The 15836-nt window shown below is 42.2% G+C and overlaps 1 protein-coding gene across 4 annotated transcripts in view; it reads right to left on the reverse strand.

Annotated features, from left to right (window-relative positions):
* Positions 1-15836, reverse strand: part of LOC110533368 (janus kinase and microtubule-interacting protein 2) — a 44067-nt gene that overhangs the window by 14934 nt on the left and 13297 nt on the right. For 2 of the 4 annotated variants that reach the window (XM_036989723.1, XM_036989725.1), the window contains exons 2-6: positions 6526-6770; positions 5146-5643; positions 2958-3167; positions 1658-1756; positions 980-1126 (exon numbers count right to left, since the gene is read on the reverse strand). In XM_036989723.1, the coding sequence (XP_036845618.1) occupies positions 980-1126; positions 1658-1756; positions 2958-3167; positions 5146-5643; positions 6526-6654 (1083 nt within the window). In that variant the 5' untranslated portion in view covers positions 6655-6770. Of the gene's footprint in view, positions 1-979; positions 1127-1657; positions 1757-2921; positions 3168-5145; positions 5644-6525; positions 6771-15836 lie in introns of all 4 variants that reach the window. The other 2 variants (XM_036989722.1, XM_036989724.1) reach the window with 1 other exon arrangement.

Here is a 15836-nt window from a genome sequence, read left to right on the forward strand (position 1 = left end):
TTGTGGCATGCTTGTATTATTATTATTATTATTGTCATTTACAAAATAGCCCCCAACACTCTACTTGGCAAACTGGATGTAGTCTATCACAGTGCCATCTGTTTTGTCACCAAAGCCCCATATACGACCCACCACTGCGACCTGTACGCACTCGTTGGCTGGCCCTCGCTACATATCTGTCGCCAAACCCACTGGCTCCAGGTCATCTATAAGTCCTTGCTAGGTAAAGCCCCATCTTATTCCAGCTCACTGGTCACAATAGAAACACCCACCCATAGCACGCGCTCCAGCAGGTATATTGCACTGGTCATCCCCAAAGCCAACACTTACTTTGGCCGCCTTTCCTTCCAGTTCTCTGCTGCCAATGACTGGAACTAATTGCAAAAATCTCTGAAGCTGGAGTCTTATATCTCCCTCTCTAGCTTTAAGCATCAGCTATCAGAGCAGCTTACCGATCACTGTACCTGTACACAGCCAATCTGTAAATAGCACACCCAACTACCTCATCCCCATATTATTACTTACCCTCTTGTTCTTTTGCACCCCAGTATCTCTACTTGCACATCATCATCTGCACATCTATCACTCCAGTTTTAATGCTAAATTGTAATTATTTTTGCCTCTAGTGCCTATTTATTGCCTACCTCCCTACTCTTCTACATTTACACACACTGTACATAGATTTTTCTATTTACCTTTTCTTTTGTTTTATTGACTGTACGTTTGTTTGTGTAACTCTGTGTTGTTGTTTTTGTCGCATTGCTTTGCTTTATCTTGGCCAGGTCGCAGTTTTAAATGAGAACTCAACTGGCCTACCTGGTTAAATAAAGGTAAAATGTAAAACATTTTACTAAACTATTGGAGCCCTAATTGTGTTGAGATCTGTGCGATGATTCCACTCACCATATAAATAGAATTACTAGAATGGGGATTCCCAATTTAAGACAATGGTCTGTAGTTCTATTTCTATGCCACTCACCATCTCCAGGTTCTCCTTGGCCAGGCCTTTGAGTTTCTCTTCCATGCGCTGCAGGGTCTGGCTGAGGTCATCATTCCTCTTATTCAGCACCTTGTTCTTTTCCAGCATGGGCTTACACTGCTTCTCAGACTCCCGCACACGCTTCAGCTGAGAGGATGAGAGAGAGAGAAAAGAGAGAAAGAGATAGAGAAAATAGAGAGAGAGGAGACAGAAAGACAGACAGAGAGAAAGACAAAAGAGAGAGCGAAAGCAAGAGAGAGGAGATGGAGAGAGAGGAGACAGACAGACAGAGAGACAGACAGAGTGAGATAGCGACAGGGAGCGATAGATGCAAATGAAGATAGAATAGAAGGGGAACAAAGGGAGATGGAGGGATGGAGAGTTTCACTCAGTCCAGTGTGTCAACATGGCAGGGGTCTAGACTAGGTACTGTATTTATAAATTATTTACAGGTGTTTTGCCTTGTGCATTCATTGTATGTTTAATGAATCCAGATTAAAGAGGACTGTTATCCTTCAGTGACAGAGGACCAAGGCTGCATTCCAAATGGAAGCCTATTGCCTACACCCTCTGGGCCCTGGTCAGAACTAAATAGGGAGCCATTTGGAATGCCCCAAGATGTGATTCATTGCTAGGCTCTCTGCCAGGTAGGGGGAATTCAGAGTGACCAGATCATACCAGTTCATTCCTCTCATCCACCAGCAGTGAGTTGCGGTCCTCCAGCTTGCGGATCGTGGAGTTGAGGTCAGCCATGCGCCTCTGGTTCCTGCGCATGTCCTGGGTTGTTGAAACAGAACGCATGGCGTGTTACGACACACTACATTCACTATACGACAAAAATTATATGGATTATTGTGAATTATACACAAATGCATTATTGTGAATAGTTGTATAATATAAATTATTTCAATGACATACATGTTGGGGACAGATTTGTTAGGAAAATATAAATGTATAGGACATTTATTTCTGGAGTTTTCTTATAAGGTAATTATTTAGACGTATCAGTGACACATCTCTTTAGAAAAAAAAAAGCCAAAGACAAATAGTTTTCTGTCATGTGGTGATTTTCAAGCAGACCATGACTAATCCAGAATGTGAGACTGCATTAAAACCTCACAGACGTTTTAACTGACTAGCAGTCTTCTTGACTGACCAGCAGTCTTCTTGACTGACCAGCTATCTTCAGATACAACGGCCTTCAGATCCCTTCAGTTTTCTGTTCAACACCAGGTAGGAGCTTGATTTATTGTGTAGTAAATTGGCAGGTACTTTTTTAGCAGATAGGAGTATTTATCTAAATACTTGTTTTTTTGTGTTTTTCATTTGACATATTACCTAGTACTACTTTGTCATGTTTAAAAAGTAATATTACCATCATAGCAAGTAATTCATTGAGCATAAAAAGTGATATTTGCATTTGAAGATACTGTATGATGGGATGCACTTGCCCTATTACTAACATTTTGTTGGTGGGGCACTATGGAGTGGGGCTTTAAAAACGTTTGGATATTTTTGGTCTTAAAATGGTGGTATTATGTGGTATTATCTGAGTCACAAAATCTCCATATAAAGAATGGCCACACCCAAACTGTGTTTGTTTGAAAGCAGCTTGATAATTGTCCTGTATTGAGCAAAGACCATGTTTCCGCATGTGGATGATGGTATTACAATTCCAGACTTATTTCATATTTTTTATGACCACTTGTTTATGTAATTTGTCTCTGTTTTTTTCCGCATGAACTACACAGGCTGCTTCTATACATAGCCTGTACAGTAGGCAATAGGTAATTGGAGTGTGGCAATTGGCTATACTGTACATAAACTAGTGTAGGCCTATTTTACCTCTCATTATGGGTTAATTGTCAGATTAATTTCAAAGTAATTTATTTTGGACTGGCTTCATTATTACATTTCTATAATCTACAGACTGCATTTGTACCATTTCCAAGTTCCCCTCTGACTTTCTATGTCGTACCGGGCTGCCACAGTGTTCTGCCCCGTCCCCAGCCCGTCCAGGGATCTCTCTCTTGGGGCTGCCCAGGTTACACTCTGCCTCCTTGACCAGGAACAGCTGGTCGTCCAGGGCATCCTTCTGCATCTGCAGCTTCTGCAGCAAGCCAATGGCATTCTCCAACTCCTTCTCCAGTGAGAAGATGGTGCGCTCTTTAGACTTGATCTCATCCACCTGAAGGAAGGAATAGGAAACAGGAAACACGGTGACACAGAGAGACGGACAGGACAGACGGAACGACAGATATGTGCACAGTTCTAAAAGTATAATTTGAAGGTATGCTGTATCATACTGTATGTGTCACACCCTGATCTGTTTCACCTGTCTTTTTGATTGTCTCCACCCCTCTCCAGGTGTCGCTCATATTACCCATTATCCCCAGTGTATTTATACCTGTGTTCTCTGTTTGTATGTTGCCAGTTCGTTTTGTTCGTCATGCCTACCAGCGTTTTTCCTCTTGCTCCTGTCTTTTTCTAGTTCCCGTTTCCTAGTTTTCCTGGTTTTGAGCATTCTGCCTGCCCAGACCCTGAGCCTGCCTGCCGTTCTGTACTTTGTGACACCACCCTGGATTATTGACCTCTGCCTGAACTTGAAAAAGGCTTCGGAAGTTTGTAATTTCCACTTAGAAATTTCAGACTTGATTTTTCCGTATGAAAAATCAGCACCTCTCCCCACAGGTGTGATTACTACCTCTGAGGGTTTAGAGCTTGAGGTTGTTACCTCATACAAGTACTTGGGAGTATGGCTAGACGGTACACTGTCCTTCTCTCAGCACATATCAAAGCTGCAGGCTAAAGTTAAATCTAGACTTGGTTTTGTCTATCGTAATCGCTCCTCTTTCACCCCAGCTGCCAAACTAACCCTGATTCAGATGACCATCCTACCCATGCTAGATTACGGAGACATAATTTATAGAAAAGGCAGGTAAGGGTTGTCACACCCTGACCGTAGAGATCCTTTTTATTCTCGATGTTTGGTTAGGTCAGGGTGTGACTCGGGTGGGAAAGTCTATGTTTTCTATTTCTTTGTTTTTGGCCGTGTGTGGTTCCCAATCAGAGGCTGTCTATCGTTGTCTCTGATTGGGGATCACATATAAGTTGTCATTTTCCTTTTGGGTTTTGCGGGATCTTGATTTCTGTTTAGTGTCTGTACCTGACAAAACTGTGCGCTTTCGTTTTCACGTTTATTATTTTGTTTGAGTGTTTTTGAATAAAATATCATGAACACTTTCCACGCTGCGCTTTGGTCCACTCCTTTCGACGAGAGCCATGACATGGGTGCTCTCGAGCAGCTAGATGTTCTTTACCATTCGGCCATCAGATTTGCCATCAATGCTACATATAGGACACATTACTGCACACTTTAGTCCTCTGTAAACTGGTCCTCCCTGTATACCCGTCACAAGACCCACTGGTTGATGCTTATTTATAAAACCTTCTTATGCCACACTCCCCCCTATCTGAGATACCTACTGCAGCCCTCATCCTCCACATAAAACACCCGTTCTGCCAGTCACATTCTGTTAAAGGTCCCCAATGCACACACATTCCTGGGTCGCTCGTCTTTTCAGTTCGCTGCAGCGATTGGAACGAGCAGCAACAAACACTCAAACTGGACAGTTTTATCTCAATCTCTTCATTCAAAGACTCAATCATGGACACTCTGACTGACAGTTGAGGCTGCTTTGCGTGATGTATTGTATTCTCTACCTTTCCCTTGGTGCTGTTGTCTGTGCCCAATAATGTTTGTACCATGTTTTGTGCTGCTACTATATTGTGTTGCTACCATGTTGTTGTCATGTTATGTTGCTACCATGCTGTGTTTTCATGTGTTGCTGCCTTGCTATGTTGTTGTCTTAGGTCTCTCTTTATGTAGTGTTGTGTTGTCACTCTTGTCGTGATGTGTGTTTTGTCCTATATTTATATATATTTTATATTTTTATTTTTAATCCCCGCCCCCGTACCCACAGGAGGCCTTTTGCCTTTTGGTAGGCCCTCACTGTAAATAAGAATTTGTTCTTAACTGATTTGCCTAGTTAAATAAATAAAAATGAATGGAGCAATGAGAAAGAACAGCTAAGGCTACATCTAGTGTTCAGCCAGACATGCATTCTGGAGATCAGACCGTCTGCAGACCCTCAGCCAGTATTCACCAGTCTGCGGATGTCCCTCTCGCTGTCCCACTTGATCTTGGAAATCTGCTCTTGGTGAATCTGGTGCTCGGAGCGCAGGTCCCCAGCCTTCATCTTATCTGCTTGGATCATGGTGCTGAGCGCCTCGTCTGTCTGCTTCTTGGTCTGCTTGAGCTCGGAGATCTCCTGCAGCAGCTTGACCCGCTCCACGTCGAAGAAGCGCCGCGCCTCTTCTTTGGCCTCCAGGGTCAATGCTGTGCGCACCTTCTCTCCGCTGCCGTCCCGCATGGCGCTCAGCGCCGCCTTGAGCCGCTGGTTCTCCTGGTCCTTGATCTTGGCGGTGCGGGCCTGCTCCTGCTCGTGCTGGCGGACCAGGTTCTCTCTGAGCGCCTGGAGCTCCTTCTGCTTCTCCTCGTGCCATTTGGCTCGCTGCTCTGTCAGCGTGGCCGTGTGCCGATGCTGCTCCTGCTCCCGGGTACGCTTGCACTCCTGCACCTTCTCACGCTCCAATTTACTCACCTAGCCCCCAGGGAGAGAGGAATAGGAGACAAAGAGAACTGGGTTACACTACAAAGGCATGTCAGAGAGAGGACTACATACAGCCCGGAGGCAATTCTCTTGATCTAGCACCGGTTAAGTTGATAAAGTGATTAACCCTAAAATCACCGACAGGGGTCAATTTTGACCCAAGGGGTAAAGTCATAATTTCAAATAGATCCTTCTTAAATTGTTGGACTTTGTCAAGCAACTCATTACCAACAAAAAGCATGTGCCATCTGCAGTTGAAGACAATGTTATACACTGAGTGTACAAAACATTAGGAACACATTCCTAATATTGATTGCAGCCCCACCCTTTCACCCTCAAAACAGCCTCAATTAGTCAGAGCATGGATTCTACATGGTGTCAAAAGCGTTCCACGGGGATGCTGGACCATGTTGCCTCCAATGCTTTCCACAGTTGCGTCAAGTTGGCTGGATGTCCTTTGGATGGTGGACCATTTTTGATATACACGGGAAACTGTTGAGTGTGAAAAACCCAGCAGCATTGCAGTTCTTGACACAAACTGGTGCGCCTGGCACCTACTACCATACCCCATTCAAAGGCACTTAAATATTTTGCTTTGGCCATTTACCCTCTGAAAGGCACACATACACAATCAATGTCTCAACTGTCTCAAGGCTTAAAAATCCTTCTTTAACCTGTCTCTTCCCCTTTATCTACACTGATTGAAGTGGATATAACAACTGACATCAATAAAGGATCATAGCTTTCACCTGGATTCACCTGGTCAGTTTATCTCATGGGAAGAGCAGGAATATATCATGTTTTGTACACTCAGTGTAGGTGTATTTAAGAAGGGAAGATTTACATGTAATGTAGTGTTCCAATGTGGCCTACCTTGCATTTCTCTTGATGAAGTTCTATTTGAATGTCAGTCAGTTTGGACCTGAGATCTTCGTTAGCTGCCTGTAAAGCAGAGATGAGCGCTTCGGGCTTCTCGCCCTTGGTGCGTCCCTTCTTTGCCATTGAGTCAAATATTACAGCTGCTCCAATGCTTTCATTGAGACTTCATAGAAACGAACAGAGGCCCTCCTGTTGTTTCCAGTTCTTCCTCTTCCTCATGATCTTAGTAGACAGAAGAGCTAAGTGTGGAGAGGAATAAGAAACATTTTAGACAACTGTCATTGAAGGATCAGGAAGATAACCTCAACTTAAGTGTTAACATACAGTGGCAAGAAAAAGTATGTGAACCCTTTGGAATTATCTGGATTTCTGTATAAATTAGATCCGAGCTTCATCCAAGTCACAACAACAGACAAACACAGTCTGCTTAAACTAATAACACACAAATCATTGTATTTTTCTTGTCTATATCGAATACATCATTTAAACATTCACAGTTGGAAAAAGTATGTGAACCCCTAATGACTACTCCAAAAGCTAGTCGGAGTCAGCTAATCTGGAGTCCAATCAATGAGACGAGATTCGAGATGTTGGTTAAAGCTGCCTTGCCCTATACAAAACACACAACATTTGAAGCATTGCCTGATGCCTTGAACAAAAGAGATCTCAGAAAACCTACATTTAAGAATTGTTGACTTGCATAAAGCTGGAAAGGGTTACAAAAATATCTCTAAAAGCCTTGATATTCATCAGTCCATGCATGGTAAGATAAAGTGTCTATAAATGGAGAAAGTTCAGCACTGTTGCTACTCTCCCTAGGAGTGGCCGTCCTGCAAAGATGACTGCAAGATCACAGTGCAGAATGCTCAATGAGGTTAAGAAGAATCTAAGAGTGTCAGCCAAAGACTTACAGAAATCTCTGGAAGTTGCTAACATCTCTGTTGACGACTCTACAACACGTAAAACACTAAACAAGAATGATGTTCATGGGAGGGCACAACAGAAGAAGCCACTGGTATAAAAAAAAAAAACATTGCTGCACGTCTGAAGTTCTCAAAAGATCTTCCACAGCGCTACTGGCAAAATATTCTGTGGACAGATGAAACTAAAGTTGAGTAGTTTGCAAGGAACACACAACTCTATGTGTGGTGAAAAAAAGGCACAGCACACCAACATCAAAACCTCATCCCAACTATAAAGTATGGTGAAGGGAGCTACTTTGCTACCTCAGGGCCTGGACAGCTTGCAATTAACAACATAAAAATGAGTTTCCAAGTTTATCAAGACATTTTGCAGAAGAATGGGAGGCTATCTGTCTGCCAGTTGAAGCTCAACAGAAGTTGGGTGATGCAACAGGACAACGACCCAAAACATAGAAGTAAATCAACAACAAAATGGCTTCTACAGAAGAAAATATGCCTTCTGGAGTCCTAACCTCAACCCGATTGAGATGCTGTTGTGGCATGACCTCAAGAAAGCGGTTCACACCAGATATACCAAGAATATTGCAGAACTGAAACAGTTTTGTAAAGAGGAATGGTCCAATATTCCTCCTGACCGTTGTGCAGGTCTGATCCTCAACCTGGGTTGCACATTTGGATAATATTCAGAAGTGGAAACTTGTCGTGGGAATTAACGGGAATATATGGGAATTAACGGGAATATATGGGGATTAACCGAAATATATGCAAATAAATATTAATACCATTTAAATGTAGATGTTTTTGGCATTGTATATACAGTTGAAGTCGGAAGTTTACATACACTTATGTTGGAGTCATTAAAACTCATTTTTCAACCACTTCACAAATGTCTTGTTAACAAACTATAATTTTGGCAAGTCGGTTAGGACATCTTTTTCAAACAATTGTTTACAGACAGATTATTCCACTTATAATTCACTGTATCACAATTCCAGTGGGTCATAAGTTTACATGCACTAAGTTGACTGTGCCTTTAAACAGCTTGGACAATTCCAGAAAATTATGTCAGAGCTTTAGAAGCTTCTGATAGGCTAATTGACATCATTTGAGTCAATTGGAGATGTACCTGTGGATGTATTTCAAGGCCTACCTTCAAACTCAGTGCCTCTTTGCTTGACATCATGGGAAAATAAAAAGAAATCAGCCAAGAAAAAAAATTGTAGACTTCCACAAGTCTGGTTCACCCTTGGGAGCAATTTCCAAACGCTTGAAGGTAACACGTTCATCTGTACAAACAATAGTACGCAAGTATAAACACCATAGAACCATGCAGCCGTCATACCACTCAGGAAGGAGACACGTTCTGTCTCCTAGAGATGAACGTACTTTGGTGTAAAAAGTGCAAATCAATCCCAGAACAACAGCAAAGGACCTTGTGAAGTTCCTGGAGGAAACAGGTACAAAAGTATCTATATCCACAGTAAAACGAGTCCACCATCGACATACCCTGAAAGGACGCTCAGCAAGGAAGAAGCCACTGGTCAAAAACCACAATAAAAAAGCCATACTATGGTTTGCAACTGCACATGGGGATAAAGATTGTACTTTTTGGAGAAATGTCCTCTGGTCTGATGAAACAAAAATAGAACTGTTTGGCCATAATGACCATCGTTATGTTTGGATGTCAAAAGGGGGATGCTTGCAAGCCGAGGAAACACCATCCCAACCGTGAAGCATGGGGTGGCAGCATCATGGTGTGGGGGTATTTTGCTGCAGGAGGGACTGGTGCACTTCACAAAATAGATGGCATCATGAGGGGGGGAAATTATCTGCATATATTGAAGCAACATCTCAAGACATCAGTCAGGAAGCTAAAGCTTGGGCGCAAATGGGTCTTCTAAATGGACAATGACCCCAAGCATACTTCCAAAGTTGTGGCAAAATGGCTTAAGGACAACAAAGTCAAGGTATTGGAGTGGCCATTGTGAGCAGAACTGAAAAAGCGTGTGCGAGCAAGGAGGATGACAAATTTTACTCAGTTACACCAGCTCTGTCAGTAGGAATGGGCCAAAATTCACCCAACTTATTGTGGGAAGCTTGTGGAAGGCTACACGAAACATTTGACCCAAGTTAAACAATTTAAAGGCAACGCTACCAAATACTAATTGATTGTATGTAAACCTCTGACCCACTGGGAATGTGATGAAAGAAATAAAAGCTAAAATAATCAATCATAATGTTGACATAATTGCAAATGATTAAATCCTTCCAATAGAAAAAAAACAACAATTTAGTTATGAATTTAACTTGAATTAAATGAGTTGATTCTTCACATGGGATGATTTCACTGAACACCAAAAGAAAAGGAATATTGAATGATCCCCAATGATCCATCGCATCTCCTAAAAATGTTTTCTACATACATCTGTAAAATGATAGTCTTGAAACTAAAGATTTGGTTGTCTTCCTCTCAGGCTTCCCTGTCTTCTCCCTGGACCTCCTCAATTAGCTACTTTTTATTATGTTGGGAATCCTGATCAACAGCGCTACTTAGGGGACATTTTTGGGAATCCTCCAAACAGAGCGCCGATATTGATCATGTGATCAGTGTGCTGTTCCAAAATATTTTGGAAAACATGGCAACCATTTTTGAGCTGAAGCAAGAGAAAATCAACTCCCATGTTGGAGTTAAATTGGACAAGCATGCTAATTTGATAGCTAGCTAGCAATGTATATTTTACATTTAGTTTTTTCGTTTTAGATAGTGTTTTGAATGCTAACTAGCTGGCTAGCTAGACGAATACCATTTAAACGTCCTAGCTTAGAATTGGGAAGTGAAAAGTTATCTGAATCTAGTTATCCTTATGTCTGCATTGACTTGACAGGCACTAAGGTTGAGTGGATGCCCAGGGCAGGGGCAACATCTCTTTGTTGATTGTTTGTAAGCTGATAGATTCCAGTAGCCTGCAGATGTGGCACCCAACATGCAACAACAAGCTATAGGAGATGAGTAAATAAATGGGGGAAATAGAGTTTTGAGTGTTGGGGAAGCTATGAAAACATAGTTTACTAAGCTACCAATTATACTTATCATTGGAAGAAATTAAGCTACACTAAAGCTACCTTTATGAAAAATATTGCTCAAGCCTCCCGAGTGGCGCAGCAGTCTAAGGTACTGCATGGCAACCGGCTGTGATCTGGAGTCCCATAGGGGAGTGCACAATTGGCCCAGCATTGTCCGGGTTATTGGAGGGTTTGGCGGGTGGGGGGGTTACTTGGCTTATCGTGCTCTAGCGACTCCTTGTGCCTGACCCAGGCCGTCAGTTGAACAATGTTTCCTCTGACACATCAGCACAGGTGGATTCCGGGTTAAGCAGGCAGGTGTTAAGAGGCACGGTTTGGCGTTTCAGAAGTTTGGCATTTCAAAGGACATACCTTCGCCTACCGAACCTGTTGAGGAGTTGCAGCGATGAGACAGGATCAAAATTGGGGAGAAAAAGGGGTTAAATATAGTTTATATAGTTTATTTATATATAAAAATAAACACAGCAAAAAAATAAACGTCCTCTCACTGTCAACTGTGTTTATTTTCAGCAAATTTAACATGTGTAAATATTTGAGTGAACATAACAAGATTCAACAACTGAGACATAAACTGAACAAGTTCCACAGACATGTGTTCAACAGAAATTGAATAATGTGTCCCTGAACAAAGGGGGGGTCAAAATCTAAAGTAACAGTCAGTATCTGGTGTGGCCACCAGCTGCATTAAGTACTGCAGTGCATCTCCTCCTTATGGACTGCATCAGATTTGCCACTTCTCGCTGTGAGATGTTACCCCACTCTTCCACCAAGGCACCTGCTCCGATCCAACAGGTCCCAGACGTGCTCAATGGGGATTGAGTTCCGGGCTCTTCGCTGGCCATGGCAGAACACTGACATTCCTGTCTTGCAGGAAATCATGCACAGAACGAGCAGTATGGCTGGTGGCATTGTCATGCTGGAGGGTCAAGTCAGGATGAGCCTGCAGGAAGGGTAACACATGAGGGGGGAGGATGTCTTCCCTGTAACACACAGGGTTGAGATTGCCTGCAATGACAACAAGCTCAGTCCAATGATGCTGTGACACACCGCCCCAGACAATGACGGACCCTCTACCTCCAAATCGATCCCGCTCCAGAGTACATGCCTCGGTGTATCCCTCATTCCTTCAACGATAAATGCAAATCCAACCATCACCCCTGGTGAGACAAAACCGCGACTCGTCAGTGAAGAGCACTTACAACAGGCCTACAAGCCCTCAGTCCAGCCTCTCTCAGCCTATTGCGGACAGTCTGAGCACTGATGGAGGGATTGTGCGATACTGGTTAATCGGCCGATTTGTATTTATTTATTTGTAATAATGACAATTACAACAATACTGAATTAACACTTATTTTAATATAATATAATACATCAATAAAATCAATTTATCCTCAAGTAAATAATGAAACATTATCAATTTGTTTTAAATAATGCAAAAACAAAGTGTTTGAGAAGAAAGTAAAAGTGCAATATGTGCTATGTAAGAAGTAAGAAAGCTAACGTTTCAGTTCCTTGCTCAGAACATGAGAACATAAGAAAGCTGATGGTTCCTTTTAACATGAGTCTTCAATATTCCCAGGTAAGAAGTTTTAGGTTGTAGTTATTATAGGAATTATAGGACTATTTCCGTCTATACCATTTGTATTTCATTAACCTTTTGACTATTGGATAGGCACTTTAGTATTGCCAGTGTAACAGTATAGCTTCCGTCCCTTTCCTCGCTCCTCCCTGGGCTCGAACCAGCAACACAACAACAACAGCCACCATCGAAGCAGCGTTACCCATGCAGAGCAAGGGGAACAACTTCTAGAAGGCTCAGAGCGAGTGACGTTTGAAATGCTATTAGCGCACGCTAACTAGCTAGCCATTTCACTTTGGTTACACCAGCCTCATCTCGGGAGTTGATAGGCTTGAAGTCATAAACAGCGCAATGCTTGATGCACAATGAAGAGCTGCTGGCAAAACGCCGAAAGTGCTGTTTGAATGAATGTTTAGGCGCCTGCTTCTGCCTACCACCACTCAGTCAGATACTTAGATACTTGTATGCTCAGTCTGATTATATGCAACGCAGGACACGCTAGATAATATCTAGTAATATCATCAACCATGTGTAGTTAACTAGTGACTATGATTGATTGTTTTTTATAAGATAAGTTTAATGCTAGCTAGCAACTTACCTTGGCTAACTGCATTCGCGTAACAGGCAGTCTCCTTGTGGAGTGCAACGAGAGAGAGGCAGGTCGTTATTGCATTGGACGAGTTAACTGTAAGGTTGCAAGATTGGATCCCCCGAGCTGATAAGGTGAAAATCTGTAGTCCTGCCCGTGAACGAGGCAGTTAACCCACCGTTCCTAGGCTCATTGAATGTTTTCTTAACTGACTTTCCTAGTTAAATAAAGGTATAAAAATAATAATAATAATACAATTTAAAAAAAGGCAAATCGGCACCCAAAAATACTGATTTCCGATTGTTATGAAAACTTGTAATCGGCCCTAATTAATCGGCCATTCCGATTAATCGGTCGACCTCTAATCCTGTACCTATCCCACAGGTGTGATGTTCGGACGTACCGATCCTGTTCAGGTGTTACACGATGTCTGCCACTGCGAGGATGATCAGCTGTCCGTCCTGTCTCCATGTAGCGCTGTCTTAGGTGTCTCACAGTATGCACATTGCAATTTATTGCCCTGGCCACATCTGCAGTCTTCATGCCTCCTTGCAGCATGCCTAAGGCACATTCACGCAGATGAGTAGAGATCCTGGGCATCTTTCTTTTGGTGATTTTCAGAGTCAGTAGAAAGGCCTCTTTAGTGCCCTAAGTTTTCATAACTGTGGCCTTAATTGCCTACTGTCTGTAAGCTGTTAGTGTCTTAATGACCGTTCCACAGGTGCATGTTCATTAATTGTTTATGGTTCATTGGGAAACAGTGTTTAAACCCTTTACAATGAATATCTGTGAAGTTATTTGGATATTTACAAATTATCTTTGAAAGACAGCGTCCTGAAAAAGGGACATTTATTTTTTTGCTGAGTTTGAAAAAGTAGATCATTACATCCTAACTACTTTGTGAAAAATTATCATATGTAAATCGACAAATTGCAAGAGCAGATCACACTTCGGAGTCATGTATTAACAGAAAGTGTAATTTAGCCTATTAAAAACAAAAATGAAGGTTTAAGTGAGAATAAGGCAGCTCTTTAAGTGAGAATTCGGCAGGATTGCCCCTCCCCCCAAAAAATAAATGATTGGCTACTTGTGTAGTTCCTGTAGTTAGCTACACCACCACATGGTAATCAAGTAATTAACTACTGAAAGCACTACCTAGATTAGAATTTAATTCAACCCAAAAAGCTACTGCAAAATGGAGTTAAATTACTAGTTGAACTACATGTAGTTCACTACTCCCCAACACTGTACTTCATATGAAATATATTACTCATGTCCATGTTGCTCAATGCTCATCATTGCTCCAGCGTCTCATACCCCACTTAGTTGGCAGCTAAATTGCTTGGGCAATATGGCCTTTTTTTTGTTACAGTGTATCATCAAATCAAATCAAATGTATTTATATAGCCCTTCTTACATCAGCTGATATCTCAAAGTGCTGTACAGAAACCCAGCCTAAAACCCCAGACAGCAAGCAATGCAGGTGTAGAAGCACGGTGGCTAGGAAAAACTCCCTAGAAAGGCCAAAACATAGGAAAAGACCTAGAGAGGAACCAGGCTATGAAGGGTGGCCAGTCCTCTTCTGGCTGTGCCAGGTGAAGATTATAACAGAACATGGCCAAGATTTTCAAATGTTCATAAATGACCAGCATGGTCAAATAATAATAATCACAGTGGTTGTGCAACAGGTCAGCACCTCATTAGCTTTAGAGGGTAATGTTATGAACAATCACTGCTGAAACAAACTGTTTTTCTAACTGTACTAATGTCCTACTCATCCCAATTTGAAGTACTGTGCACATGTTACTGTATACATGTTGTTAGGTAAGAGAAAGGGTTTTGTTGGCGGGTGTTAGAGTAGAGCGTGGGGAGGCATAGCCACCCCCTGAAAAATCAGACATAAAATAATTTTAAAAAGTATCATTTTGTTTTTTTCTTCACAAAAGTAGTGCAGTGGGCCTTTACTAATCCTGTACTAGTGGGCCGATATAGCTGTCTGTAGCGCGGACCAAAAAATCATTGCAGCACCCCCACCCCCAAACATCTTCCTATGGGTATAGGGGGAAGGGCAGAATACAGTGGGGCACAGCATTGTGCTGCTGTGTGTTTGCATAAGGAGATATGACAGTGATCTGATATGATTGGCTGAGACTAAAGACCATGACAGAGGGAGATGTTGGAGTTTGGAGGCAGTCCTGGGCGTCCATTGAAAGAATGGCCAGGCGTAACCTAGCAACATGTTTGTGAACTACAGCAATCTCCTACGCACATCAAGCCAAAGAGAGGAGACAGAAGAACCTCCCCCACACCAGGAGAAATATTAAAGACTAGCCTCTGACTCACTAGCAGCAGTCTCTCTTTGTTAAGGAAGTGGAGAATCCCTCTCATATTTTTTGGGACGCTTCATTGACAGATAAGAAATAGTGAGCGAGAGGTGAAGAGACACAGGGATTGAATCACACTCTCCAACGGGGAGTCACAAATGTTACCACTAGACCACGGCCCCGAACTTAGCAGCAGTCTCTTACGAAGACTGTAGAACCCATGCTCTGTAATTTCAGCCACTGTTCACACACTGCAATAGCCTCCTTGAATAAAATATCCTCATTATTAGAGGCAGGTTGACATATAATGATGATAAAAACATCACACTAAGATTTCAGATGAAGATAGTAGTCATGTTTCTTCCACCTGCGCTTATCAGTCGTTAGGCTTTTTAAGTGCTTTCACTCAGTGAAGTGTTGCTTGTGGTCGCTGTCCATGGACCATGGCTGCTTTGTAGAAATAGGCTACAGTTCATATCTTCGTGTGAATATGCAGACGAAATCACAAGAGAATATGGCTCATCCACCATTCAAAAGAAAAGCAACCTAAACCACTCTCTGGAGTCTTTATGACCTTTCTCAGAGCAAGTTAGTCTGGTATGGCTCTTTCTGGTCTGGACTAGAGGTCGACCGATTATGATTTTTCAATGCCGATACCGATTATTGGAGGACAAAAAACGTCGATACCGATTAATCGGCCGATTTTTAAAAATCTATTTGTAATAATGACAATTACAACAATACTGAATGAACCCTTATTTTAACTTAATATAATACATCAATAAAATCAATTTAGCCTCAAATAA

This window comes from Oncorhynchus mykiss, chromosome 10 (assembly GCF_013265735.2).
Source record: "Oncorhynchus mykiss isolate Arlee chromosome 10, USDA_OmykA_1.1, whole genome shotgun sequence".
In the NCBI taxonomy this organism is placed as follows: domain Eukaryota; kingdom Metazoa; phylum Chordata; class Actinopteri; order Salmoniformes; family Salmonidae; genus Oncorhynchus; species Oncorhynchus mykiss.